Consider the following 26,983-nt stretch of genomic DNA (forward strand, 5'->3'; position numbering starts at 1 on the left):
GCTAAGGGCTCTAAGTATCTCCTCCAGTTGGACAGCTAGGGGCTCTAAGTATCTCCTCCAGTTGGACAGCTAGGGGCTCTAAGTATCTCCTCCAGTTGGACAGTTAGGGGCTCTAAGTATCTCCTCCAGTTGGACAGCTAGGGGCTCTAAGTATCCCCTCCAGTTGGACAGCTAGGGGCTCTAAGTATCTCCTCCAGTTGTACAGCTAGGGGCTCTAAGTATCCCCTCCAGTTGGACAGCTAGGGGCTCTAAGTATCTCCTCCAGTTGGACAGCTAGGGGCTCTAAGTATCTCCTCCAGTTGTACAGCTAAGGGCTCTAAGTATCCCCTCCAGTTGGACAGCTAGGGGCTCTAAGTATCTCCTCCAGTTGGACAGCTAGGGGCTCTAAGTATCCCCTCCAGTTGGACAGCTAGGGGCTCTAAGTATCTCCTCCAGTTGGACAGCTAGGGGCTCTAAGTATCCCCTCCAGTTGGACAGCTAGGGGTTCTAAGTATCTCCTCCAGTTGGACAGCTAGGGGCTCTAAGTATCCCCTCCAGTTGGACAGCTAGGGGCTCTAAGTATCTCCTCCAGTTGGACAGCTAGGGGCTCTAAGTATCCCCACGGTGTTGGCGTCAAGCGTTTTCTTGCGTTCTTACACGCCTTCTCCTGTCGTCTACAGTTCATTATCCATCTTATTCAAAGGGTCATGTCAAATTAAAGTTAGTTGTGGGAAAGGTCTGATACTGAAGTGTGGTGACAATCTATGAACATGTAGCGTAAGTACACCTTTGTTTGGCATATTCACCGTAAGATTATCTTCATGTTAAACGAAATCTCTTGTAATAGGCCTGTTATGATCAACAGAAGACGTCAACAGAAGTTCCAGAGCGATGGTAAAACGCTTTGGGGAAATTCGACCATTTTAACGCTCGCAAAATGGGTAGAATATGAATACGTCTAATTCAGTGGTTCCCAAACTTTTTTGTCTCGTAGACCCCTTGCCATGTTTTCTGATTTTCGGTAGAGCCTTGCTTAACTTATATTGCATTTTTGCACATTCACAAACTAATTTTTTAAACTAATTTCTAACTGCAGTGAGTCAAAGAGTGAAAAGTAATGTAAAGCTACATCATAAGTTAGAGAGATCTATCTTTTTTTTTACAGATATAATTGAAATTTAAACCAATTAAAACAACAATTAATATGTATTGCTGGAATCAGCATGCACATTGGAAATGTTTTTTTTTGTGTATGTTCATCATCTGTTTCTACGGATATTGTTTCATATAGGAATTTGTTGTTCTATGAAGTAGTCCTTCAAACATTAAATATGAATTTATTAATTTGCCTTATGTATTATTGTAAAAGTTTTCGCAAAGAGTTTCTCGTGTATTTCTTGATCTTTCACGTTTGGCTCAAATATTGAGCCTGCGGAGCTGTTTTCACTAACAGGAGAAAGGGCAATGGTGAGTTATGGCGCCTAAACCAGTAAGCTTCGGGCAGGAGGGACTCATTAGGCAGTTTGCAGCTTTAATGCTCATCCCACCGATGTGCCCTTGAACTGTAGTGTTACTAAAAGAAATTTGTTTCATAATATCAGATGAAGGTTTGTGTAAAACAGTTTTTAAAACTACTTCAAGGGCTGGTAAAATCAATGTTTTATCTACAGTGTTTTCCATATTTGACTATAGGTAAAGGGATCTTGTAAAATGCTCACAAACCACAATCTTTTCTATATGATGTTGAAGAAAGATTTTGTGAGTCTATTTTGAACTTTTTTCCTCACTTATCTCTTTTTATCAGGGTGGCATCGTCTCAAATGATAATTGGTTTCATATGGTCATAAAAAGGCTCTTATTATAGACAATCTCTTATTTAACAAGGAAATAAATTATCAACGCTTTAAAATCAAGATTTCTTTTTGTTAAAAATCACTTACATGTAGACAAAATTAACTATTTAAATAAGTATTGAAATTAAATACAACTATTTTACTTTTGAAGAAATATACTGATATTTATAACTAAGGTACAAATCATTTATAAGTGTTTGAAATAGTTACATTAATGGGGTGTGAACATTAAAGTCATAGACCCCCATGGACATCTCATAGACCCCCAATTTACCTTTTCACTTTCGTAGACCCCTTGGAAGTCTTCGTAGACCCCTGGGGGTCTATATAGACCACTTTGGGAATCACTGGTCTAATTTATATAAAAAAAAAGTTTACTTAATAAATATTCACATATGAATTCATAGGCCCCAACTTAATAAATATTCACATAGGCCCTAACTTAATAAATACTGCGGTATACACATAGGCCTTAACTTAATAAATACTGCGGTATACACATAGGCCTTAACTTAATAAATACTGCGGTATACACATAGGCCTTAACTTAATAAATACTGCGGTATACACATAGGCCTTAACTTAATAAATACTGCGGTATACACATAGGCCTTAACTTAATAAATACTGCGGTATACACATAGGCCTTAACTTAATAAATACTGCGGTATACACATAGGCCTTAACTTAATAAATACTGCGGTATACACATAGGCCCTAACTTAATAAATACTGCGGTATACACATAGGCCTTAACTTAATAAATATTCACATAGGCCCTAACCACATTGCAAATACCCCTTAGAAAATCATTCAATCCCCGTTAGCAAAATGCATCCAAAATATTGAGAAAAGCTGATTTAGATTAAGTGGAGTTTAAGTATCACCCCTGAAATAAAAGTAATTATTTTCGAAAAATATTTTAAAAGACGTTTATATTTTTAAGTTATTAATGTTGTACTTTGTTACAGAACTAAATCTAATCTTGCAAATCTCGTTTTAAAAAAGTATGGGGTTAAAAAAACGAAAAAGAATTACAGGAAAGGCTACACTCTTAATTTCCTGCATTTTTAAGCAGTTTAAACATACATCAATTGTTTACGAGAGTTATAGACCCAAAAGTGTTTATACAATAGAATAGAAAAGGCGAATAGGTAAAAAGTATTTGGGCTCTAAACTCATTTCATTTGCTATACTTATATGAAGTGTCATACGAATTCTAAATTTTCCCCCAAAAAAACACAAGTCTTTCTTTCAATAATTATAACAAATACAGATTTTTTTAACATGAGAAATGACGTAACAACTGTCACCATTTTTAACTCTCCTGTTTTTAAAGTCATATTTCCTGTGGAAAAGGGTAGGGGCATAGAATGTCAACGATTAACAATTAACCAGATACGGGTGCTCTCTCTATTTCATGTTTTTTTTTTAAATGACTACTGATTGTATTTGGCATTAGCCGGGGGGGGTGTTCTCGATATAACATTCATACTGTTCAGCTCTCTAGGTCAGGGAGGTAATATAGAGCAAATGTACCTTATATAAGTCGCAGTTTGCTTTTTACATAAATTATTTAATTTCTCCACTAAAATACCCTTTCTCGTTTGGGGAGGGGGGGGGGAAGCTAGCCTCTAAATATCAATATTTTAACCCACTTGTACATTACAATGGTATAGTATAGTACAAACCCATTTGTATATTATGTTGGGTGTCGTATATATAGCGGGGGGGGGATATATTCCCCTCCCAGAAAATCTGCTCATTTTACAATAGGTGGAGACTGAAATAATGAGAAATAGTTTTAAATATCAAGAAGTAAATATAGCACTCAATCGTCTCTCACACCCCACAGGGTCAAATATATACATTGGAGGGGTGGTCAAATATATACATTGGAGGGGTGGTCAAATATATACATTGGAGGGGTGGTCAAATATATACATTGGAGGGGTGGTCAAATATATACATTGGAGGGGTGGTCAAATATATACATTGGAGGGGTGGTCAAATATATACATTGGAGGGGTGGTCAAATATATACATTGGAGGGGTGGTCAAATATATACATTGGAGGGGTGGTCAAATATATACATTGGAGGGGTGGTCAAATATATACATTGGAGGGGTGGTCAAATATATACATTGGAGGGGTGGTCAAATATATACATTGGAGGGGTGGTCAAATATATACATTGGAGGGGTGGTCAAATATATACATTGGAGGGGTGGTCAAATATATACATTGGAGGGGTGGTCAAATATATACATTGGAGGGGTGGTCAAATATATACATTGGAGGGGTGGTCAAATATATACATTGGAGGGGTGGTCAAATATATACATTGGAGGGGTGGTCAAATATATACATTGGAGGGGTGGTCAAATATATACATTGGAGGGGTGGTCAAATATATACATTGGAGGGGTGGTCAAATATATACATTGGAGGGGTGGTCAAATATATACATTGGAGGGGTGGTCAAATATATACATTGGAGGGGTGGTCAAATATATACATTGGAGGGGTGGTCAAATATATACATTGGAGGGGTGGTCAAATATATACATTGGAGGGGTGGTCAAATATATACATTGGAGGGGTGGTCAAATATATACATTGGAGGGGTGGTCAAATATATACATTGGAGGGGTGGTCAAATATATACATTGGAGGGGTGGTCAAATATATACATTGGAGGGGTGGTCAAATATATACATTGGAGGGGTGGTCAAATATATACATTGGAGGGGTGGTCAAATATATACATTGGAGGGGTGGTCAAATATATACATTGGAGGGGTGGTCAAATATATACATTGGAGGGGTGGTCAAATATATACATTGGAGGGGTGGTCAAATATATACATTGGAGGGGTGGTCAAATATATACATTGGAGGGGTGGTCAAATATATACATTGGAGGGGTGGTCAAATATATACATTGGAGGGGTGGTCAAATATATACATTGGAGGGGTGGTCAAATATATACATTGGAGGGGTGGTCAAATATATACATTGGAGGGGTGGTCAAATATATACATTGGAGGGGTGGTCAAATATATACATTGGAGGGGTGGTCAAATATATACATTGGAGGGGTGGTCAAATATATACATTGGAGGGGTGGTCAAATATATACATTGGAGGGGTGGTCAAATATATACATTGGAGGGGTGGTCAAATATATACATTGGAGGGGTGGTCAAATATATACATTGGAGGGGTGGTCAAATATATACATTGGAGGGGTGGTCAAATATATACATTGGAGGGGTGGTCAAATATATACATTGGAGGGGTGGTCAAATATATACATTGGAGGGGTGGTCAAATATATACATTGGAGGGGTGGTCAAATATATACATTGGAGGGGTGGTCAAATATATACATTGGAGGGGTGGTCAAATATATACATTGGAGGGGTGGTCAAATATATACATTGGAGGGGTGGTCAAATATATACATTGGAGGGGTGGTCAAATATATACATTGGAGGGGTGGTCAAATATATACATTGGAGGGGTGGTCAAATATATACATTGGAGGGGTGGTCAAATATATACATTGGAGGGGTGGTCAAATATATACATTGGAGGGGTGGTCAAATATATACATTGGAGGGGTGGTCAAATATATACATTGGAGGGGTGGTCAAATATATACATTGGAGGGGTGGTCAAATATATACATTGGAGGGGTGGTCAAATATATACATTGGAGGGGTGGTCAAATATATACATTGGAGGGGTGGTCAAATATATACATTGGAGGGGTGGTCAAATATATACATTGGAGGGGTGGTCAAATATATACATTGGAGGGGTGGTCAAATATATACATTGGAGGGGTGGTCAAATATATACATTGGAGGGGTGGTCAAATATATACATTGGAGGGGTGGTCAAATATATACATTGGAGGGGTGGTCAAATATATACATTGGAGGGGTGGTCAAATATATACATTGGAGGGGTGGTCAAATATATACATTGGAGGGGTGGTCAAATATATACATTGGAGGGGTGGTCAAATATATACATTGGAGGGGTGGTCAAATATATACATTGGAGGGGTGGTCAAATATATACATTGGAGGGGTGGTCAAATATATACATTGGAGGGGTGGTCAAATATATACATTGGAGGGGTGGTCAAATATATACATTGGAGGGGTGGTCAAATATATACATTGGAGGGGTGGTCAAATATATACATTGGAGGGGTGGTCAAATATATACATTGGAGGGGTGGTCAAATATATACATTGGAGGGGTGGTCAAATATATACATTGGAGGGGTGGTCAAATATATACATTGGAGGGGTGGTCAAATATATACATTGGAGGGGTGGTCAAATATATACATTGGAGGGGTGGTCAAATATATACATTGGAGGGGTGGTCAAATATATACATTGGAGGGGTGGTCAAATATATACATTGGAGGGGTGGTCAAATATATACATTGGAGGGGTGGTCAAATATATACATTGGAGGGGTGGTCAAATATATACATTGGAGGGGTGGTCAAATATATACATTGGAGGGGTGGTCAAATATATACATTGGAGGGGTGGTCAAATATATACATTGGAGGGGTGGTCAAATATATACATTGGAGGGGTGGTCAAATATATACATTGGAGGGGTGGTCAAATATATACATTGGAGGGGTGGTCAAATATATACATTGGAGGGGTGGTCAAATATATACATTGGAGGGGTGGTCAAATATATACATTGGAGGGGTGGTCAAATATATACATTGGAGGGGTGGTCAAATATATACATTGGAGGGGTGGTCAAATATATACATTGGAGGGGTGGTCAAATATATACATTGGAGGGGTGGTCAAATATATACATTGGAGGGGTGGTCAAATATATACATTGGAGGGGTGGTCAAATATATACATTGGAGGGGTGGTCAAATATATACATTGGAGGGGTGGTCAAATATATACATTGGAGGGGTGGTCAAATATATACATTGGAGGGGTGGTCAAATATATACATTGGAGGGGTGGTCAAATATATACATTGGAGGGGTGGTCAAATATATACATTGGAGGGGTGGTCAAATATATACATTGGAGGGGTGGTCAAATATATACATTGGAGGGGTGGTCAAATATATACATTGGAGGGGTGGTCAAATATATACATTGGAGGGGTGGTCAAATATATACATTGGAGGGGTGGTCAAATATATACATTGGAGGGGTGGTCAAATATATACATTGGAGGGGTGGTCAAATATATACATTGGAGGGGTGGTCAAATATATACATTGGAGGGGTGGTCAAATATATACATTGGAGGGGTGGTCAAATATATACATTGGAGGGGTGGTCAAATATATACATTGGAGGGGTGGTCAAATATATACATTGGAGGGGTGGTCAAATATATACATTGGAGGGGTGGTCAAATATATACATTGGAGGGGTGGTCAAATATATACATTGGAGGGGTGGTCAAATATATACATTGGAGGGGTGGTCAAATATATACATTGGAGGGGTGGTCAAATATATACATTGGAGGGGTGGTCAAATATATACATTGGAGGGGTGGTCAAATATATACATTGGAGGGGTGGTCAAATATATACATTGGAGGGGTGGTCAAATATATACATTGGAGGGGTGGTCAAATATATACATTGGAGGGGTGGTCAAATATATACATTGGAGGGGTGGTCAAATATATACATTGGAGGGGTGGTCAAATATATACATTGGAGGGGTGGTCAAATATATACATTGGAGGGGTGGTCAAATATATACATTGGAGGGGTGGTCAAATATATACATTGGAGGGGTGGTCAAATATATACATTGGAGGGGTGGTCAAATATATACATTGGAGGGGTGGTCAAATATATACATTGGAGGGGTGGTCAAATATATACATTGGAGGGGTGGTCAAATATATACATTGGAGGGGTGGTCAAATATATACATTGGAGGGGTGGTCAAATATATACATTGGAGGGGTGGTCAAATATATACATTGGAGGGGTGGTCAAATATATACATTGGAGGGGTGGTCAAATATATACATTGGAGGGGTGGTCAAATATATACATTGGAGGGGTGGTCAAATATATACATTGGAGGGGTGGTCAAATATATACATTGGAGGGGTGGTCAAATATATACATTGGAGGGGTGGTCAAATATATACATTGGAGGGGTGGTCAAATATATACATTGGAGGGGTGGTCAAATATATACATTGGAGGGGTGGTCAAATATATACATTGGAGGGGTGGTCAAATATATACATTGGAGGGGTGGTCAAATATATACATTGGAGGGGTGGTCAAATATATACATTGGAGGGGTGGTCAAATATATACATTGGAGGGGTGGTCAAATATATACATTGGAGGGGTGGTCAAATATATACATTGGAGGGGTGGTCAAATATATACATTGGAGGGGTGGTCAAATATATACATTGGAGGGGTGGTCAAATATATACATTGGAGGGGTGGTCAAATATATACATTGGAGGGGTGGTCAAATATATACATTGGAGGGGTGGTCAAATATATACATTGGAGGGGTGGTCAAATATATACATTGGAGGGGTGGTCAAATATATACATTGGAGGGGTGGTCAAATATATACATTGGAGGGGTGGTCAAATATATACATTGGAGGGGTGGTCAAATATATACATTGGAGGGGTGGTCAAATATATACATTGGAGGGGTGGTCAAATATATACATTGGAGGGGTGGTCAAATATATACATTGGAGGGGTGGTCAAATATATACATTGGAGGGGTGGTCAAATATATACATTGGAGGGGTGGTCAAATATATACATTGGAGGGGTGGTCAAATATATACATTGGAGGGGTGGTCAAATATATACATTGGAGGGGTGGTCAAATATATACATTGGAGGGGTGGTCAAATATATACATTGGAGGGGTGGTCAAATATATACATTGGAGGGGTGGTCAAATATATACATTGGAGGGGTGGTCAAATATATACATTGGAGGGGTGGTCAAATATATACATTGGAGGGGTGGTCAAATATATACATTGGAGGGGTGGTCAAATATATACATTGGAGGGGTGGTCAAATATATACATTGGAGGGGTGGTCAAATATATACATTGGAGGGGTGGTCAAATATATACATTGGAGGGGTGGTCAAATATATACATTGGAGGGGTGGTCAAATATATACATTGGAGGGGTGGTCAAATATATACATTGGAGGGGTGGTCAAATATATACATTGGAGGGGTGGTCAAATATATACATTGGAGGGGTGGTCAAATATATACATTGGAGGGGTGGTCAAATATATACATTGGAGGGGTGGTCAAATATATACATTGGAGGGGTGGTCAAATATATACATTGGAGGGGTGGTCAAATATATACATTGGAGGGGTGGTCAAATATATACATTGGAGGGGTGGTCAAATATATACATTGGAGGGGTGGTCAAATATATACATTGGAGGGGTGGTCAAATATATACATTGGAGGGGTGGTCAAATATATACATTGGAGGGGTGGTCAAATATATACATTGGAGGGGTGGTCAAATATATACATTGGAGGGGTGGTCAAATATATACATTGGAGGGGTGGTCAAATATATACATTGGAGGGGTGGTCAAATATATACATTGGAGGGGTGGTCAAATATATACATTGGAGGGGTGGTCAAATATATACATTGGAGGGGTGGTCAAATATATACATTGGAGGGGTGGTCAAATATATACATTGGAGGGGTGGTCAAATATATACATTGGAGGGGTGGTCAAATATATACATTGGAGGGGTGGTCAAATATATACATTGGAGGGGTGGTCAAATATATACATTGGAGGGGTGGTCAAATATATACATTGGAGGGGTGGTCAAATATATACATTGGAGGGGTGGTCAAATATATACATTGGAGGGGTGGTCAAATATATACATTGGAGGGGTGGTCAAATATATACATTGGAGGGGTGGTCAAATATATACATTGGAGGGGTGGTCAAATATATACATTGGAGGGGTGGTCAAATATATACATTGGAGGGGTGGTCAAATATATACATTGGAGGGGTGGTCAAATATATACATTGGAGGGGTGGTCAAATATATACATTGGAGGGGTGGTCAAATATATACATTGGAGGGGTGGTCAAATATATACATTGGAGGGGTGGTCAAATATATACATTGGAGGGGTGGTCAAATATATACATTGGAGGGGTGGTCAAATATATACATTGGAGGGGTGGTCAAATATATACATTGGAGGGGTGGTCAAATATATACATTGGAGGGGTGGTCAAATATATACATTGGAGGGGTGGTCAAATATATACATTGGAGGGGTGGTCAAATATATACATTGGAGGGGTGGTCAAATATATACATTGGAGGGGTGGTCAAATATATACATTGGAGGGGTGGTCAAATATATACATTGGAGGGGTGGTCAAATATATACATTGGAGGGGTGGTCAAATATATACATTGGAGGGGTGGTCAAATATATACATTGGAGGGGTGGTCAAATATATACATTGGAGGGGTGGTCAAATATATACATTGGAGGGGTGGTCAAATATATACATTGGAGGGGTGGTCAAATATATACATTGGAGGGGTGGTCAAATATATACATTGGAGGGGTGGTCAAATATATACATTGGAGGGGTGGTCAAATATATACATTGGAGGGGTGGTCAAATATATACATTGGAGGGGTGGTCAAATATATACATTGGAGGGGTGGTCAAATATATACATTGGAGGGGTGGTCAAATATATACATTGGAGGGGTGGTCAAATATATACATTGGAGGGGTGGTCAAATATATACATTGGAGGGGTGGTCAAATATATACATTGGAGGGGTGGTCAAATATATACATTGGAGGGGTGGTCAAATATATACATTGGAGGGGTGGTCAAATATATACATTGGAGGGGTGGTCAAATATATACATTGGAGGGGTGGTCAAATATATACATTGGAGGGGTGGTCAAATATATACATTGGAGGGGTGGTCAAATATATACATTGGAGGGGTGGTCAAATATATACATTGGAGGGGTGGTCAAATATATACATTGGAGGGGTGGTCAAATATATACATTGGAGGGGTGGTCAAATATATACATTGGAGGGGTGGTCAAATATATACATTGGAGGGGTGGTCAAATATATACATTGGAGGGGTGGTCAAATATATACATTGGAGGGGTGGTCAAATATATACATTGGAGGGGTGGTCAAATATATACATTGGAGGGGTGGTCAAATATATACATTGGAGGGGTGGTCAAATATATACATTGGAGGGGTGGTCAAATATATACATTGGAGGGGTGGTCAAATATATACATTGGAGGGGTGGTCAAATATATACATTGGAGGGGTGGTCAAATATATACATTGGAGGGGTGGTCAAATATATACATTGGAGGGGTGGTCAAATATATACATTGGAGGGGTGGTCAAATATATACATTGGAGGGGTGGTCAAATATATACATTGGAGGGGTGGTCAAATATATACATTGGAGGGGTGGTCAAATATATACATTGGAGGGGTGGTCAAATATATACATTGGAGGGGTGGTCAAATATATACATTGGAGGGGTGGTCAAATATATACATTGGAGGGGTGGTCAAATATATACATTGGAGGGGTGGTCAAATATATACATTGGAGGGGTGGTCAAATATATACATTGGAGGGGTGGTCAAATATATACATTGGAGGGGTGGTCAAATATATACATTGGAGGGGTGGTCAAATATATACATTGGAGGGGTGGTCAAATATATACATTGGAGGGGTGGTCAAATATATACATTGGAGGGGTGGTCAAATATATACATTGGAGGGGTGGTCAAATATATACATTGGAGGGGTGGTCAAATATATACATTGGAGGGGTGGTCAAATATATACATTGGAGGGGTGGTCAAATATATACATTGGAGGGGTGGTCAAATATATACATTGGAGGGGTGGTCAAATATATACATTGGAGGGGTGGTCAAATATATACATTGGAGGGGTGGTCAAATATATACATTGGAGGGGTGGTCAAATATATACATTGGAGGGGTGGTCAAATATATACATTGGAGGGGTGGTCAAATATATACATTGGAGGGGTGGTCAAATATATACATTGGAGGGGTGGTCAAATATATACATTGGAGGGGTGGTCAAATATATACATTGGAGGGGTGGTCAAATATATACATTGGAGGGGTGGTCAAATATATACATTGGAGGGGTGGTCAAATATATACATTGGAGGGGTGGTCAAATATATACATTGGAGGGGTGGTCAAATATATACATTGGAGGGGTGGTCAAATATATACATTGGAGGGGTGGTCAAATATATACATTGGAGGGGTGGTCAAATATATACATTGGAGGGGTGGTCAAATATATACATTGGAGGGGTGGTCAAATATATACATTGGAGGGGTGGTCAAATATATACATTGGAGGGGTGGTCAAATATATACATTGGAGGGGTGGTCAAATATATACATTGGAGGGGTGGTCAAATATATACATTGGAGGGGTGGTCAAATATATACATTGGAGGGGTGGTCAAATATATACATTGGAGGGGTGGTCAAATATATACATTGGAGGGGTGGTCAAATATATACATTGGAGGGGTGGTCAAATATATACATTGGAGGGGTGGTCAAATATATACATTGGAGGGGTGGTCAAATATATACATTGGAGGGGTGGTCAAATATATACATTGGAGGGGTGGTCAAATATATACATTGGAGGGGTGGTCAAATATATACATTGGAGGGGTGGTCAAATATATACATTGGAGGGGTGGTCAAATATATACATTGGAGGGGTGGTCAAATATATACATTGGAGGGGTGGTCAAATATATACATTGGAGGGGTGGTCAAATATATACATTGGAGGGGTGGTCAAATATATACATTGGAGGGGTGGTCAAATATATACATTGGAGGGGTGGTCAAATATATACATTGGAGGGGTGGTCAAATATATACATTGGAGGGGTGGTCAAATATATACATTGGAGGGGTGGTCAAATATATACATTGGAGGGGTGGTCAAATATATACATTGGAGGGGTGGTCAAATATATACATTGGAGGGGTGGTCAAATATATACATTGGAGGGGTGGTCAAATATATACATTGGAGGGGTGGTCAAATATATACATTGGAGGGGTGGTCAAATATATACATTGGAGGGGTGGTCAAATATATACATTGGAGGGGTGGTCAAATATATACATTGGAGGGGTGGTCAAATATATACATTGGAGGGGTGGTCAAATATATACATTGGAGGGGTGGTCAAATATATACATTGGAGGGGTGGTCAAATATATACATTGGAGGGGTGGTCAAATATATACATTGGAGGGGTGGTCAAATATATACATTGGAGGGGTGGTCAAATATATACATTGGAGGGGTGGTCAAATATATACATTGGAGGGGTGGTCAAATATATACATTGGAGGGGTGGTCAAATATATACATTGGAGGGGTGGTCAAATATATACATTGGAGGGGTGGTCAAATATATACATTGGAGGGGTGGTCAAATATATACATTGGAGGGGTGGTCAAATATATACATTGGAGGGGTGGTCAAATATATACATTGGAGGGGTGGTCAAATATATACATTGGAGGGGTGGTCAAATATATACATTGGAGGGGTGGTCAAATATATACATTGGAGGGGTGGTCAAATATATACATTGGAGGGGTGGTCAAATATATACATTGGAGGGGTGGTCAAATATATACATTGGAGGGGTGGTCAAATATATACATTGGAGGGGTGGTCAAATATATACATTGGAGGGGTGGTCAAATATATACATTGGAGGGGTGGTCAAATATATACATTGGAGGGGTGGTCAAATATATACATTGGAGGGGTGGTCAAATATATACATTGGAGGGGTGGTCAAATATATACATTGGAGGGGTGGTCAAATATATACATTGGAGGGGTGGTCAAATATATACATTGGAGGGGTGGTCAAATATATACATTGGAGGGGTGGTCAAATATATACATTGGAGGGGTGGTCAAATATATACATTGGAGGGGTGGTCAAATATATACATTGGAGGGGTGGTCAAATATATACATTGGAGGGGTGGTCAAATATATACATTGGAGGGGTGGTCAAATATATACATTGGAGGGGTGGTCAAATATATACATTGGAGGGGTGGTCAAATATATACATTGGAGGGGTGGTCAAATATATACATTGGAGGGGTGGTCAAATATATACATTGGAGGGGTGGTCAAATATATACATTGGAGGGGTGGTCAAATATATACATTGGAGGGGTGGTCAAATATATACATTGGAGGGGTGGTCAAATATATACATTGGAGGGGTGGTCAAATATATACATTGGAGGGGTGGTCAAATATATACATTGGAGGGGTGGTCAAATATATACATTGGAGGGGTGGTCAAATATATACATTGGAGGGGTGGTCAAATATATACATTGGAGGGGTGGTCAAATATATACATTGGAGGGGTGGTCAAATATATACATTGGAGGGGTGGTCAAATATATACATTGGAGGGGTGGTCAAATATATACATTGGAGGGGTGGTCAAATATATACATTGGAGGGGTGGTCAAATATATACATTGGAGGGGTGGTCAAATATATACATTGGAGGGGTGGTCAAATATATACATTGGAGGGGTGGTCAAATATATACATTGGAGGGGTGGTCAAATATATACATTGGAGGGGTGGTCAAATATATACATTGGAGGGGTGGTCAAATATATACATTGGAGGGGTGGTCAAATATATACATTGGAGGGGTGGTCAAATATATACATTGGAGGGGTGGTCAAATATATACATTGGAGGGGTGGTCAAATATATACATTGGAGGGGTGGTCAAATATATACATTGGAGGGGTGGTCAAATATATACATTGGAGGGGTGGTCAAATATATACATTGGAGGGGTGGTCAAATATATACATTGGAGGGGTGGTCAAATATATACATTGGAGGGGTGGTCAAATATATACATTGGAGGGGTGGTCAAATATATACATTGGAGGGGTGGTCAAATATATACATTGGAGGGGTGGTCAAATATATACATTGGAGGGGTGGTCAAATATATACATTGGAGGGGTGGTCAAATATATACATTGGAGGGGTGGTCAAATATATACATTGGAGGGGTGGTCAAATATATACATTGGAGGGGTGGTCAAATATATACATTGGAGGGGTGGTCAAATATATACATTGGAGGGGTGGTCAAATATATACATTGGAGGGGTGGTCAAATATATACATTGGAGGGGTGGTCAAATATATACATTGGAGGGGTGGTCAAATATATACATTGGAGGGGTGGTCAAATATATACATTGGAGGGGTGGTCAAATATATACATTGGAGGGGTGGTCAAATATATACATTGGAGGGGTGGTCAAATATATACATTGGAGGGGTGGTCAAATATATACATTGGAGGGGTGGTCAAATATATACATTGGAGGGGTGGTCAAATATATACATTGGAGGGGTGGTCAAATATATACATTGGAGGGGTGGTCAAATATATACATTGGAGGGGTGGTCAAATATATACATTGGAGGGGTGGTCAAATATATACATTGGAGGGGTGGTCAAATATATACATTGGAGGGGTGGTCAAATATATACATTGGAGGGGTGGTCAAATATATACATTGGAGGGGTGGTCAAATATATACATTGGAGGGGTGGTCAAATATATACATTGGAGGGGTGGTCAAATATATACATTGGAGGGGTGGTCAAATATATACATTGGAGGGGTGGTCAAATATATACATTGGAGGGGTGGTCAAATATATACATTGGAGGGGTGGTCAAATATATACATTGGAGGGGTGGTCAAATATATACATTGGAGGGGTGGTCAAATATATACATTGGAGGGGTGGTCAAATATATACATTGGAGGGGTGGTCAAATATATACATTGGAGGGGTGGTCAAATATATACATTGGAGGGGTGGTCAAATATATACATTGGAGGGGTGGTCAAATATATACATTGGAGGGGTGGTCAAATATATACATTGGAGGGGTGGTCAAATATATACATTGGAGGGGTGGTCAAATATATACATTGGAGGGGTGGTCAAATATATACATTGGAGGGGTGGTCAAATATATACATTGGAGGGGTGGTCAAATATATACATTGGAGGGGTGGTCAAATATATACATTGGAGGGGTGGTCAAATATATACATTGGAGGGGTGGTCAAATATATACATTGGAGGGGTGGTCAAATATATACATTGGAGGGGTGGTCAAATATATACATTGGAGGGGTGGTCAAATATATACATTGGAGGGGTGGTCAAATATATACATTGGAGGGGTGGTCAAATATATACATTGGAGGGGTGGTCAAATATATACATTGGAGGGGTGGTCAAATATATACATTGGAGGGGTGGTCAAATATATACATTGGAGGGGTGGTCAAATATATACATTGGAGGGGTGGTCAAATATATACATTGGAGGGGTGGTCAAATATATACATTGGAGGGGTGGTCAAATATATACATTGGAGGGGTGGTCAAATATATACATTGGAGGGGTGGTCAAATATATACATTGGTTAAATATAAATAATTAGTATATATAATTAGGAAAACAAATTTAGCACGCAAATTGTGTCGTTTGTATGTAAAAAAATCTCCCCCACCCCACCGGGCGGTCGAGTGGAGGTGCGATCGCCTCTACCGTCCAACAAATACCTCAGAGATACTTCTTACTAGTCCAAGGAGTACCATCAGAGATAGTCACTACTGGTTTATAGAGTGCCTTAGAATTACGCTTACCCCGAGCTTAATAGAATTGTATTTAATGTAGGCCTATTATGTTATACACATTGACATCCCATCACTAGGTCATAGGTCATCATTACCTCAACGTTAGAAGCCTTGCGTCACACGCACTCCATTTCTTCTGTAGAAAGTGTTTTTCATTATCTCGTACTGTGCAAACTTGGGCCTGTGCAAGTCGCCCTCCTTCATGACATCCGCCAGCCTCCAGCCGTACTCCCAGGACGCGGTAAGGGGGAAAATAAATTTATCTTCGGGGTTCTTGCTGTAACGTTCTCGGAGGTAGTTCTTTCTCCCCTCTCCCAGCTTGGAGTAGCCATGATACAACGTCGCTCTGACCAAAGGGGACACAGGTCTCATGGTGCTCTTTTCACTTTCTAGCAATTTGGGCTCGTCTACACTGTCATAAAAGGCATACGCCCTCTGCTTACTGACGTGGTCAGCATTTTTGACGTGATGTCTGGGCTCTTCAACGTCTGGAGGAGCGATTTTAATGAGCGCACTTTTGTTCAGTTCCTGTCTTTTCCGGTAAACTTCTGCTTGGTTGGAAATAGTTCTTGGTTTACCTTTAAGTCTCTTGAAGGCAGCTAGTCTACTCTGCGCCTCATTTTCTATGGCCTCTTTCCACAGGTTTTGCATCTGTGTGGTGGGGAAAGGATTCCGCGACATGGCTCAACTTTCCCGCAGTAGGCAGACACAAAACTATGCAGGGAAAATACAAAACTAAGCTCTCTAGTAGCGCTACATTTATTTTTGGTTTAGATCTATTTCCGGTTCCTTTTTTTTTTTTTGGTGTTAACAACAATGACGTCATAAAAAAAATAAATTTGGGATAACGAAAAAAAGACGAAATTAAAATATTTAGTTAAAATTGGTTTGAGATGTCTTAACATTCATAATCATTAACTCCTAAATAATGATGATACATCTATTGTGGCTGACTCCGATACTCAGTTTCAGCCGCCTTCCGTCCCTGGTCGACAAACTATCTGCTGCTTGCCAGAAGTTGCAAAGGGAAAAGATCGTCTCTCGAGACGTAAAATGACACAGAAATGTGGACCTTTTTCTTTTACTTTAATCTCACTCTTTCCCACTAGAGTAGGCCTAGTCATCCATGGCCTAGTAGTAGATCTAGTCTGTACATACGAAACAAATGATTCTCACATTCATGGCTATCAAGTTGTTTGAGTCCAAGTGATTCTTATGAGTACCATGACACCCTACTTGTTAACCGTTGACCAAGAAACAGATAATATTAACATCATCTGATCCCTATAGTTCGTAAGTTCTGAAAGGGGAACTTTAATTTGTTTTTCTTATGTTTACAATATAAACTTCTAGGGTCATTCATTCAAACAAATGTGTCAAGGGCAGTCTCTCTTTTTGGATGTGTATGTTACCAAATCCAACATTCTAAAATCTATACAATGTTTAAAGGATTCTGCGGATATAAACCCTACGGTTTTGGGTGATGGGTGTTAATCTCCAGCTAATCTAGGACCGGCTTAAAGAACAGAGACACGGTTTCCTCTTCTTTTCAGGGAAGTGACATTTTTCTAATTTAGGTAAGTAGCGTGCCCTATTGGAAATGAGACACTGACCGCTGGGTCCATGCCTGAATAAGACCCTGTGATATAAGAACATTTACAGTCAGCGGCTGCTTTCAGCTTCATGTCCAACTTTCACACTCACATACAAGTGGAAAGGCATGAACGAAGAAAACAATGTATTTTTTATTTTTTAAAGAATTTCACTGTCTAATTATATCAATGGTTTATTAATTTATTAGGTATGTGACGTTTTTACGCAAGTGTGACTTGACAATTATTTACATTACCCAAGATTGTTCCGTCCAATGATTGCTTCGTCCAATGATTGTTTTGTCCAATGATTGTCAACTCACCAACTACAAACTGTTTGGTTTGGTTGTGTACGTTTAGAAATGTGGGCTTGATTCATGTCATTAGGTTTCATGAAATGGTCACAACAAACTAGTTATCTTCCCCCCCAATTAGGTTGGAATTATTTTTTTTAAGATAATTTCTGTTAGTTATTTGAGTCCAATGTGTGGTGCATATTATCTTTATGATCTGGAATCTTAGGTCGATAACGTTGGTATTTTGTTGTCTTCTTAGACACCAGCATTTTGTTAGCAGCATTAAACCCATAGATCGCTGTGTCCCGTTCTGTAAATGTCGATAATACCAAACCCATAGATCGCTGTGTCCCGTTCTGTAAATGTCGATAATTCCAAACCTATAGATCGCTGTGTGCCGTTCTGTAAATGTCGTTAGCATTTCTTAACTAACAAACAAAAAAGACAGAATGTTCGTTGTATTTTATATGTATTTCATTCATTGCCTAAGGTCAGTGCTGCCGCCGCCCCCAGTTGTAGTGGCCCAAAGATTGGTCGACACTGATACTCTTCAAAACAAGGAGGCACAAAGGGACAAATGGTCACTCTCTGACAAGTCTGACCTAGTGGACAAAAAGGGAGACACCGGTTCGGAATGCACTGCGGGTGTGGGGTTATGATAGGGAAGCCGGGCGGCACCCTGTTGTAGCAACATTCACCGTGAGCAAGACCAGGGCCGTCAGCCACACACACAGAGTCAAAGGGACAGTCGTGTGGAATGTGTGGGGTGCATCGTCTTGCTGTTAAGAACCTGGGGAGATTTGAGAATAACTTTGAAACACAACAACACAAAACGTAATCTCTCGACATTTTTGGGGTTCAAATTCAAAATGCTACAAAAAAAAATTGAAACTACTATAAAAAAAAAACAAATCCCACAAAAGAAAAAAAATATTTACAATAACTGCAATCTTTCCTAACAGCCTACATTTCAAAATCTTAGTGAAGATTAAAATCATAGTCTCGGTTTAAATTTCTTTATATTTAGATGCTTTTCTCTCATCAGTAGTTTACTAATCAGCGATGGGGACATCACTCATCTTTAAGTCTGGAGACATCATTAGTCTTCTTGACAAAACTAAAGACATCATTAATCTTCTTGACAAAACTAAAGACATCATTAGTCTTCTTGACAAAACTAAAGACATCATTAGTCTTCTTGACAGTGCTATAAACATCACTAATTTTCTGTACAGGTCTGGAGACATTAATTTTTGGTATAGGTCTGAAATTGATGTCTTTGTGGCAGTGTTGTATTACCATACCAGCAGATGATGGCAAAGTTAATTAGTCTGCAGATGGTTGCTGCATATTTGTGTGTACAGACACTGGCCAAAAAAAAACAAAACCAATTCAAGTCTATATCTAGACACTGGCCAAAAAACCCTCGTCTCTATAGATCTAGACACTGGCCAAAAAAACCTCGTCTCTATAGATCTAGACACTGGCCAAAAAAAACCTCGTCTCTATAGATCTAGACACTGGCCAAAAAAAACCTCGTCTCTATAGATCTAGACACTGGCCAAAAAAACCCTCGTCTCTATAGATCTAGACACTGGCCAAAAAAAACCCTCGTCTCTATAGATCTAGACACTGGCCAAAAAAACCCTCGTCTCTATAGATCTAGACACTGGCCAAAAAAACCCTCGTCTCTATAGATCTAGACACTGGCCAAAAAAACCCTCGTCTCTATAGATCTAGACACTGGCCAAAAAAACCCTCGTCTCTATAGATCTAGACACTGGCCAAAAAAACCCTCGTCTCTATAGATCTAGACACTGGCCAAAAAAACCCTCGTCTCTATAGATCTAGACACTGGCCAAAAAAAACCCTCGTCTCTATAGATCTAGACACTGGCCAAAAAAACCCTCGTCTCTATAGATCTAGACACTGGCCAAAAAAACCCTCGTCTCTATAGATCTAGACACTGGCCAAAAAAACCCTCGTCTCTATAGATCTAGACACTGGCCAAAAAACCCTCGTCTCTATAGATCTAGACACTGGCCAAAAAAACCCTCGTCTCTATAGATCTAGACACTGGCCAAAAAAACCCTCGTCTCTATAGATCTAGACACTGGCCAAAAAAACCCTCGTCTCTATAGATCTAGACACTGGCCAAAAAAACCCTCGTCTCTATAGATCTAGACACTGGCCAAAACCAACTTACTGATGGTTGAAATGATCTCCGTGCAGCACTGCATCCAAGAAATGGTGTCTGTGACATACTGCATCTACACCTGTGTAGTACAAATCAAAACAAATTAAAACAACTGGATTTAGAGATCTAGTATAGTAGTATGAAGCAAGAGATCTCATCTAAAATCTTCACAATTATCATAAAGAAGTATTTCTTTTAGTACTGTTGCATTTCTTGTCAATGAATTAGATCAAATTAGTATGTCACCATCTTGTTATAAGCCAAGCAAACAAATATTTAAAAACAAGATTAATTTCAATCAAAATTGATAGTCATCTTAGCATTTTAGGCCAAGGGTCGGGGAAAGAAGTTATCATATTGGAGATACAAAAATAATCGCTATTAGTTTTATGGTTTGTCTGATTGTCAGTCAGTCTGTCACACTTTGGTCCCATAATTTAAAAAAGTTATTGCAATGCCAATCTCACGACATTTGGCAGCTTTCAATAGTCTCCTACACCGGGGCCTTTTTTCTAAAAGCGAACAGTTTTGTTTTAAAAATTTATTATGCAAAGCATTTTTTTCATAAATAAAATCGCCTTTTCATGAAAAAATAGAAGGGGGATTATGTTAACAAAGAAAAATAATTGTTTGTGTATTTTTATTTTATTTACTCAAATATATTTTTTTTCATTAAAATATTAACAAAGAAATATTATTATTTTTGCAAAGCATTTTTTTTCAGAAATAAATTCACCACTTCTTGAACAGAATAATCTAATGGGGATTATATTACAAATAAATTGTTTGTGTATTTTCATTTTACTTATTCAAATATATTTTTTCATTCATATATTTGGTATCCATACTTTTGTATTTTTAATAAGCATTATTCAAACATATCTACGATATGTGAAAAAAAAAGGTAAACATAAATGTGAATTAATTGCGTGTTTTCTGATACAGAAGCAACTAAAAGTGAACAGAAAATATTTTTTAAAAAAAGCTAAAAATCCATATATATGCCTGTATTATGTACATATTTTTTAATAGACATTTTATGGAGTTTCGTGCAAAAGTAATGTGCCGTCCGTGGCCATGTTGTACAGCAATAGACCCCAGAAAGTCTTAAATAATCATATATCATTTTTGCAAAGCTTATTTCAACTCAATGTGTCGGTCTGGTCAAAAGTTTGTACACGTTATTTCTCCCACACCCAATCAGCCTTATAGTCTAGAAATAAAAAAATTAATGTTTCACACTTTTCTCGACCATATTTTAACCGACGACAAACTTTCCAATTTTAGAGGCCTCTCCACTCGATGTCTTTGCGACTACATATATACACAAGTGATTATAAATATTGTGTTTGAATGTACTTCTACTTCTAGTGGGACACCAACATTGTCACCTGCCGCTAGGATGTGTTGACGTACTTTCAAATACATTCAGTACCAGTGTAAAAGCGATATGAAGATCTGTGGTGGCCATATAATGTTGACAGAAACTTTAAAAGAAAATGTTTATTTAAAAATATTGTCTTATTCAAATATTTAAACGACTTTTTGCTGATCAAATACTTCCATAGTCTGTACACCCGATACACCAAAAGATTGTTCGTTGGAATTGGCCTCCATTTATGAACTTCTCCAATTTAGAGAGGCAACAAAGTTGTGATAAGCAAATAAAAAAGTTTCTCACAAACCTCTAGGTACACAAGAAACACAGACTGGTTGTGGCTGGCAGTGAGGACAAGACTGGACCACTCTACAGTGTTGACCATGAGGGCATCGGACACTGTGACACAGGGAACTGACTGGCAAGTGTAGTGTTGGTTGAAGTGGTAGCGGAAGGAACTGGCCACTTGTCACAAAGAAGACACTGACCTACGTACGAGTAAATATAGAATGAGATTCACACAGAAGACACTGACCTACGTGCATATAAATATAGAATTAGACCCACATAGAAGACACTGGCCTACGTGCATGTAAATATAGAAGTAGATTTAAATAGAAGCACTGACCTAGATGAATGTAAATATAGAATCGGATGCACATAGACGACACTGGCCTATATAGAAGTAGATTCACATAACTACCAGACTAGTATTAATGTATTTAAAAACATTTTTTTTTTCAAATGAAGGAAAACCTGATTCCGAAATTGTACGAATGTGTTTTTAAAGAAATTTGAATAATTGCAATAAAGATACAGTCTCAGATACAGTGCCATTGTTATCGACTATTGAGTTTTAAACTGTTGCTATAATAATTATATAAAATGTATCTTAATTAAAGGCTCCCGAACAAAACTAAAAGGCGCTATTGTTTTGTGCTTTGTTCATAATTCTATATTCGGAGTTTGGATCTCAAAAAATAAAAGCACTATTAAAAATTGTTTCTATCAAGCCGTTAATAAAGTGTATATATATTTTATGCACATACAATTAAACCATTTTTTACAAGATGAAAACGATTTCATCTAAAATTACTTTTATATCCCAATGCTACCACAAAGTTATAGACATACTATTCACTATTCTCATTGTCTTGATAGGGATTTCGCAAGGAAGCATATATCAACTCTGTCTGTCTGTATGGTAAAAAGTTATTATTTCTTTTACCTGCCAACACAAGAATCAATAAATCAAATTAATCAATTAGTTAATTAGCTATTGGTGATTAATTATTTTGTTTGGTATCTTGAACAAGAAAGAAAGAAATCGTACTTGACAGATGAGGTGGTATAAGTTGAAGCTGCATTAAACTTTCAATAAACATTCTTATTAGAAAAAGACATTAACCAACCAGTCGATGACCTCTGGAATTTCATTAAAAACCATCTTAAAAGCATTATAGAAAATCATATACCAACTAAATACATGCTAAACAAAATAAATTAATGCTGGTTTAATAATAGACTAAAGAAGCTTTGTAAACAGAAGGAAAACCTATATAGAAAATTTAAAGAAACTAAAGCAGAAAGAGTTTACAAAAAGTATATAAAAATTAAAAACTTAACCCAAAAAGTAAGCAGACAGCTGCAGAGTGAATACATAAACAATGTAATATCTAAAGATAACAACAAAAACCTATGGTCATACATTAAGTCTAAGAAAATGGAAACAACAGGCATAGCGCCATTAAAAGATGAACATAATATAATACACAATGATAATGAAACTAATGCAAACATCCTAAACAAATACTTTGCATCAGCATTCTCAGCCCCAGGAGACAAAGACATATTACTGAATTTGAACCAAGTAGACAACATAGAAGATATAGTAGTACAAGAAAATGGAATTCAAAAACTATTAGCCAACACCAAACTAAATAAAGCGTCTGGACCTTATGGTATTCCAGCTAGATTACTCAAAGAACTAAGCAATGAGCTAGCCCCAGTGTTCAAAATACTCTTTCAGGCTTCACTTAACCAGGGCAGAGTACCAAAGGACTGGAAAGAAGCTTATGTCACCCCCCTATTTAAAAAAGGAGAAAAATCTGACCCAGGAAACTACAGACCAGTATCACTTACCAGCACCACATGTAAAATCCTAGAACACATAATATGTAGCAACATCATAAACCACTTAGATAAACATAATGTCCTCACACCATACCAACATGGCTTTAGGAAATATAGATCATGTGAAACACAACTAATAGGACTAATTGATGATTTTTCAAAAGGTTTAGATAATAGTGAACAAATAGATGCTATCTTACTAGATTTTTCTAAGGCTTTTGACAAAGTTCACCACCATAGTTTGCTTGAAAAATTAAAATATTTTAGCATTAATGGTCCACTGCATCAGTGGATTAAAGATTTTCTGATAGGGAGAGAACAAACTGTAATAATAAATGGCTCTAAATCAACACCGATAACAGTAAACTCAGGTGTACCTCAAGGAACAGTCTTGGGTCCACTACTATTTTTAATTTACATAAATGATTTACCAAATTGCATTACTTCAGGAACAAAAGTCAGATTATTTGCAGACGATTGCATAATATATAGAACAATAAAAACAACATAAGACACAGATATTTTACAAAGAGAATTAGATGAATTACAGAAATGGGAATCAAATTGGAGCATGTCTTTCCACCCAGAAAAATGTCAGTTGTTAAGAGTAACAAAAAAACTAAAACAAATTAATTCCACTTATCTTATTCATGGCAAACCAGTAACACAGACTAAAAACGCAAAATACCTAGGTGTTATAATAAATGAAAAACTGTCATGGAATCCACATATTGATGAAACTACAAAAAAATCAAACAAAGCATTAGGATTTATTAAAAGAAATTTCTATAAATCAAATAAGAACATAAAACTAAAATGCTATTTAACCTTGGTTAGGCCAATAATAGAATATGCATCCTCCGTTTGGGACCCCTCAACTCAAGAAAACATTAAGAAACTGGAACAGACACAAAATAGAGCAGTGAGATTCATAACAAAAGAATATTCACATTTGACTAGAGTAACACCTTTAGTAAAATCACTAAATTTAGAAAGCTTTCAGGACAGAAGGCTCAAAAGTAAAGTAGCAATCATACATAAAACACTGAACCATAATCTTCAAATACAAAAACAAAATTTAATAAAATACTCTGAAAGACACAAAAATAGAGGCACATTCCTCGTCCCATATGCTAGGACAAATTTGTACAAATACTCCTTCTTCACTAGTGCTATTAGAGCATGGAATGGGTTGCCTGAGCTAGCCAGGAAAACCAGTGACTTGGCAGAATTTGTCATTGGTTCATATGCATGACTAAATGCTTGACGCGTAGGACGTAATCATCTTCTTTTTTGAAGTAACGTCTGTATTATATAAGATAAGATAAGAATTAATTCTCTTGAGTTCTCTTGAACCCTGAGTGAACATTGTTTTAATGCATTCAAAAAAAAACGATCATGTAAACATTCACCAAGATACCCCCCCTTCTTCCCTCCCCCTTTCATAACTGGTCCAGACCAGAGATAGGGTCATAGCGCATTGAGAATGCTAAAAGCTAAACTAAAGCAATTGGTAAAAATATTTGTAATCGATTTATTATGGATATGTATCACAATGACACATGTAATTACATGACTGATTCCAAACTAATGGACACAATCACACTCAGTATAAGCTTTGGTTTTTTTTTTTTAAAAGTATTTTTTAATGTTTTTCTTGTTATTTACTAAAGACCGTTTTAACATAAATCAAGTTCGCATTTTTACTGTACAACATTTAAAAGTGTTTTCAAAACAAAGTCAATATAACTAAAGTCAAACCTTTTCTTTGAACCGCCACCCCACCCCGCGTGGCGGAGGGCATCTTTTAATATCTCCTCCGCAATGGACTAAAGAATTTTCTAGCCAAGTTTTCTCACATTTTTCAAACTGTATTCATTTGTCCTATAAATACATCTCCCTGACATTGTTCTTTATTCATTAGATGAGAAAGTATTACAAATTAGAAACAAACTTATCAGTAACTAAATAAGGAATGCAATAATAAGTTATGTCGGACCTGATCTGACATGTGATATTTAAAATAACTCACCAGAACCAGGGGAGATAATAAGTTCATTATTTTATGGTGCCTTAGTTCAGCCGCAGCTACCAAAGAGTAATTTAGGAGCCCCTTTATTCCAAGCATCATTTGGTCCACTATATATAGTGAGAGGAGAGAAAACAATTTTTTATTAGCTGCCATCAATATCAAGTGGTCTTTATCTACTTGACATTCTGACAGACCAGAAGGTAATCTTTGTGTCTTGACATCACATTTGAATAAGCTGACTTGACAGTGACTTGACAGTGACTTACGTGTATAACTGTAACGGCCTTTGAACGCTCCATCCAGTCTTGTATTCTATTTGTACGAGGAAGGGGCTTCAAGGTCAGTGATTATACATGAAAAGAAGAAGAACTAATTAAAAGACACTTCTCAGATTGAAGTTCTTTCATGAACAAAATGAGGATAATTATTTTATGGCGAAAGTTTAAACTAGTGTTGAGGCTGATAAAAACTTTCATAGCGAAAGGAATATCTGAAATAATGAAAGAGTTTATTGACAGTAACAGTTGAACTAGCTCAGTGTAAAACTGCATCGAATGAAAGAGTTTATTGACAGTAACAGTTGAA

General features: G+C 37.8%; 2 protein-coding genes across 2 annotated transcripts in view; both read right to left on the minus strand.

Annotated features, from left to right (window-relative positions):
• The window catches only part of LOC106078003 (protein ATP6V1FNB-like), a 29,932-nt gene extending 12,372 nt beyond the window's left edge, over positions 1-17,560 (minus strand). Inside the window, exon 1 of the mRNA XM_056028127.1 lies at positions 16,866-17,560. Coding sequence (XP_055884102.1) covers positions 16,873-17,451 — 579 coding nt within the window. The 5' untranslated portion in view covers positions 17,452-17,560 and the 3' untranslated portion in view covers positions 16,866-16,872. The remainder of the gene's footprint in view (positions 1-16,865) is intronic.
• A 1,550-nt stretch (positions 17,561-19,110) lies between these two features.
• Positions 19,111-26,497, minus strand: LOC129926082 (uncharacterized). The gene is made up of 4 exons (XM_056028134.1): positions 26,399-26,497; positions 22,541-22,721; positions 20,865-20,934; positions 19,111-19,448 (listed from the first exon to the last, which is right to left on the minus strand). The coding sequence occupies exons 1-4, from the start codon at positions 26,495-26,497 to the stop codon at positions 19,133-19,135; spliced, it is 666 nt and encodes a 221-aa protein (XP_055884109.1). The 3' UTR covers positions 19,111-19,132.
• Positions 26,498-26,983: the final 486 nt, after the last annotated feature.

The sequence above is a fragment of the Biomphalaria glabrata genome, chromosome 4 (genome assembly GCF_947242115.1).
Source record: "Biomphalaria glabrata chromosome 4, xgBioGlab47.1, whole genome shotgun sequence".
Classification (NCBI taxonomy): Eukaryota; Metazoa; Mollusca; class Gastropoda; family Planorbidae; genus Biomphalaria; species Biomphalaria glabrata.

What these genes read in the sequence shown, in the direction of transcription:
- LOC129926082 (XM_056028134.1), bottom strand. Translation starts at nt 26,497, where the DNA reads ATGATGCTTGGAATAAAGGGGCTCCTAAATTACTCTTTGGTAGCTGCG. An exon ending in TGTTTCTTGTGTACCTAGAG is followed by an intron (nt 20,935 to 22,540) that starts GTTTGTGAGAAA and finishes TGTACTACACAG; the next exon opens with GTGTAGATGCAGTATGTCAC. An exon ending in GGAGATCATTTCAACCATCA is followed by an intron (nt 19,449 to 20,864) that starts GTAAGTTGGTTT and finishes AAATCTCCCCAG; the next exon opens with GTTCTTAACAGCAAGACGAT.